This window comes from Pteropus vampyrus, unplaced genomic scaffold (genome assembly GCF_000151845.1).
Source record: "Pteropus vampyrus isolate Shadow unplaced genomic scaffold, Pvam_2.0 Scaffold364, whole genome shotgun sequence".
Classification (NCBI taxonomy): domain Eukaryota; kingdom Metazoa; phylum Chordata; class Mammalia; order Chiroptera; family Pteropodidae; genus Pteropus; species Pteropus vampyrus.
Window position 1 is genome coordinate 448,382 of NW_011889145.1, and position 3,791 is coordinate 452,172.

At 60.0% G+C, this 3,791-nt stretch overlaps 1 protein-coding gene across 1 annotated transcript in view; it reads right to left on the reverse strand.

Moving 5' to 3' along the window:
- Nucleotides 1-3,791, reverse strand: part of TRAF3IP1 (TRAF3 interacting protein 1) — a gene marked incomplete at its 5' end in the record, with an annotated part of 43,913 nt that overhangs the window by 27,242 nt on the left and 12,880 nt on the right. The window contains 2 exons of the mRNA XM_023522927.1: nt 62-337; nt 1,125-1,145. Coding sequence (XP_023378695.1) covers nt 62-337; nt 1,125-1,145 — 297 coding nt within the window. The remainder of the gene's footprint in view (nt 1-61; nt 338-1,124; nt 1,146-3,791) is intronic.

The following is a 3,791-nucleotide window of genomic DNA, read 5'->3' on the forward strand; positions in this document are numbered from 1 at the left end:
TCCCGGTGCCCGATGGATCCGGTATCTTCGTTAGTTTTAAGGTATGTAAAGCATTAACTACCGGTAATCGAAACATCCCGTGGTTTAGTCGTGATTGTGAACTCCCCTAAAGCTGTAAGACGCCCTGAGTGTGGGTGGTTAGACCCCAGGTGCAGAGACACGAAATGCTCGGCCTTAGCTTCCTCGGTGCGACGACGTCCTCGAACCTGAGCTCGAGCGCCCAGTGAGCTGCGGAGGGCAGAGAGCACGCACCTGACACTGGGCGGGGGCTGGCGGGGGGCTGCGGGGCTCTCAGACGCCTCGACCCGATCCTGGCCGACCGGCCCCACTTCTCCTTCTGGACGGATGTCAGCCCGACCAGCAGTGTGCCAGGGGAGAGACACAAAGCACACACGGCTGAGAAAACGGCACCGAATCACCGCGAACATCAACGAGATCGCTCTACCGATCATTCTGACGAAGACAGAGCACACATCTGACATCTAAATCTGGTGGAGACGGGGAGACGGGCGGCCCTGAACCCTGGAAGCACGGACTGGTCCAACTGCTCAAGCGATGATCCAAGAGGCAGGTCGACCGAGGCAGCGATTTAACTCAAAGGCGGCACGGCCGAAAGAAAGAACGGACAGGTGCAAACACCGGCACGGCTCAGGCGTCGGCCACCGCCGCCGCCACGGAAGGCTGGCAGTGGCCGGACCGGCACCTCTCAGCTGCTTCTTCCTATTTTTCTGCATTTTAAAAATTTCCTGCTTTGGGTACGTACCATTTTATATTTATAACCTAAACAAAGTTTTCTTCTGATAAAAAGATTTCATCGGTAAATCCAAACTTAAGGTAACTAAACCTATTCCACTGTTTAAAGTAAAAGAGTTTTACACTTCAGAAACTAGCGCAAGTAAATCAGAATTTGAATATTGAAAATATACTTTGTACCCTGGAAAAAAATACTAAAATGTAGGCTTCTGAAACATAAAACATGTAAATTAAATCTTAAATTGGTGTAGTTAAGATGTTTCCTTAAATTATTTTTGCTATCAGTTTGTAAAACATAAACCTAAGAGGCGTTCACACCCACACACACATACGCAAGTTGCAGCAAACACACATTTAAGGCCACTCTTTACCTGCATCACTTGGAGAGTCACCTAAAAAAAAAAAAAGAAAAAAAAGCAGGTCAGAAACGTACTTTCGTGTCCATTAAACCTCGGTGCCGAGATGAGAGACAGGCACGTGACGGCCAAGGCCGGGGCGCACGGGGCGGCTGTGGCCGTCTCTCCATCCCTCTCCTCTCGTTTCCTGCGGCTGCGGCTTTGTTTCCGGAGAGAGCGGAGAACATGACGCATGAAACGCTGTCACATAAAAGCCGGAAACAGCAACGTGAAGAGAGCAGATCGCGGAGACGAATCACAGACCGGACAGAGGCCGACAAAGCCGGAGACTGACTCCGGACGTGCGGGCGCAGCACGGGACCCCGGCTCCGGGTGAGGCGCGCAGCAGCCCGCCCCGCACGACGCATCGGCACCGGCTCCGCCATCGGCTCCTGAATTAGAAGCAACTTTCTCAAGCTGCACAGACCGACCGTCATCCTTTCCACCCAGGATCCTTTCTCTTCAAGTGCTGCTCCTGGGGACCTGAGCGGAAGCACCGTGCGGGCGGGGGGCCCATCTCTTCCCATTTCACGCGTGCGGTGCACGAACGCATCTGCACAAGAGCCAAAGCTGCTCGTGCCCGCCAGCATCGAGCCCGGCTTGTTCCGAGGACCCACAGGCAGACGCAGGGTCTGTCCGCAGGACGACTTCAGGACTGTCCGCTGACTACGGAGCACCAGGGAGCCACGGAACGGTGCCAAACGGGGCGGCTCTAGGGGTGAGGGGGCAAGCTACGGGTCAACGGGGATCTATCTGTACGGAACACAGGAGTCTCCCAGAGGTCACACCCCACGGAGCGGCGCAGCAGAGGGCAGGCCTGGCTCCTGCTGGCACCCGCAGAACTCGAGGAGGCGGGTTTAGGAGGGGCCCGGAGACAGTGGTTCCAAGGGCGCTGTGACACAGCCACACAGGCCAGAGGGGCCGAGGCGTGAGGACGTGCACACCGCAGTTCCAGAGTCCCCAGCAGGGGGCCAAGGCAGGTGGGGGGCTTCGGCTCGACCCTGGGACAGGCTGCAGAGGACCAAGAGCAGGTGCCCACGGAGGGCGTGGCTGCTGTGGGACCAGAGCCCAGGACTCCAGACCCCCGGGCCCCTCGGAACTCAGGCCACAGGTGCTGGGAACAGGCCTGGGTTCACGACAAGCTCGGAAAGGTTGCTGAGAGGCGAGGGAGCCCCAAGTGGCCCCGAGTGGGCACAGCAGCCCTCGGCCGGCCCAGAGCCGACCCGACCTCTCAGCACCCCGCCAGACCGATGCCCGGCTACCCCGGACCCCTCAGCACCCCAGCCCAGGGCCAGGCTGCGTGGCAGGCCCTCCTCCCCCTGCCCATAAGCCACTCTGGAGTCCCGGTGACTACACCCAGGGCACGGCCCTCCATCATCTAAGCAAACGCCAGCATTACCCCGCATTACCTCTGCTTCCCATGTCCCTGCTAAGCTCCAGCCGCCCGCCCTGGATGGGCACTGCCTCCAGACTCCGCTCGCTCCCGCTGACCTCCGGCTCAGCCTCCCAAACACCACACCACGGGCAGTGGGCGTGTAACTAAGCCTCCCATGAAACTGCCATGGCCCCTGCTGCTAAACCCCTCACCTGAGCCCCCGGCAGACACTGGCCGACTCCCCTGTCCCCCACTGGCTCCCTGCGTCCCCGGAAGCCGGGCCAGGACACTCCAGCCCAGCACAGTCTCTCCACCCCAGACTGCCTCTGCCCCTGTGGCAGGGCCACTAGAGGCTGACACACAGTAGGCCTTCACCAAACGTCCCACTTGGGCAGACAGACACCAGGCTGACCACGGCCCTGCCACCCAGCCGCCCGCAGGGCCTGGTTCTCGGGATACACTGCGCCCCGCAGGGGGCACTGCAGCCCTCCAAGCTTTTAAAACAAACGCCAAACGTGTATTTGAGCACGACTTTCTCAAAAATGCTCAGAAAAACACCGAAAGCAGAGACGAACCAGGAACGACTAGACACTAAAAGGACACCATGGGCAGAAAACCGTGGCAGTGGCTGCGTTTCGCGTTGTCTGAAAGTCTCCTTGAACGCGAAGTCCACCCGGAGGTGTGCGGCCGGCCTGCGGGACCCCAGCGGTGACTCTGAGCTTTGCTCCCAGACCCTCCCTGCGCCTGCCGGGGCCCTGCCACCTCGCCTCCCGCAGAGAGGACTCCGGGCACACAAGAGAGTCTGGTGCCATCGGGCGATGGCTGCAACGTCCCACTCCAGTCTGCGTCGAGAGCGACGTGGGTCACTGGCCACACCCAGTCGTGACGGATGAGGAAAAGGGACCGGCCTCTGAGGGCCACAGAGCCAAGGGGACCTGTGGCCCCGAGAAGGGAGGTGCCCACGGATGGCTGACGTCTGGCGCTCGCTGTCCCTCGCCCGGAGGCGAGCGGAAGGGCCGCCCTTACCTTTCTGCTGGACGACGGCCTCTGGCTCAGAGCGGCCGCGCCACAGGCCAGCTGAACGATCTGAGTTACTGTGAGCTTCTTTTGTTCCTGACACAAAACAGCGTAAAGCGGGTCATCAAGGCGACACTGCAGGCTGGTGGCCGGCGGCCCTGCTGGCAGAGCACCTGCCTCACCTGCGCGTCCAACCCGGGAAGCTGCCGGCTCACAGCACGCTGCCCGAAGGCAGCTTTCGAGAACACGCG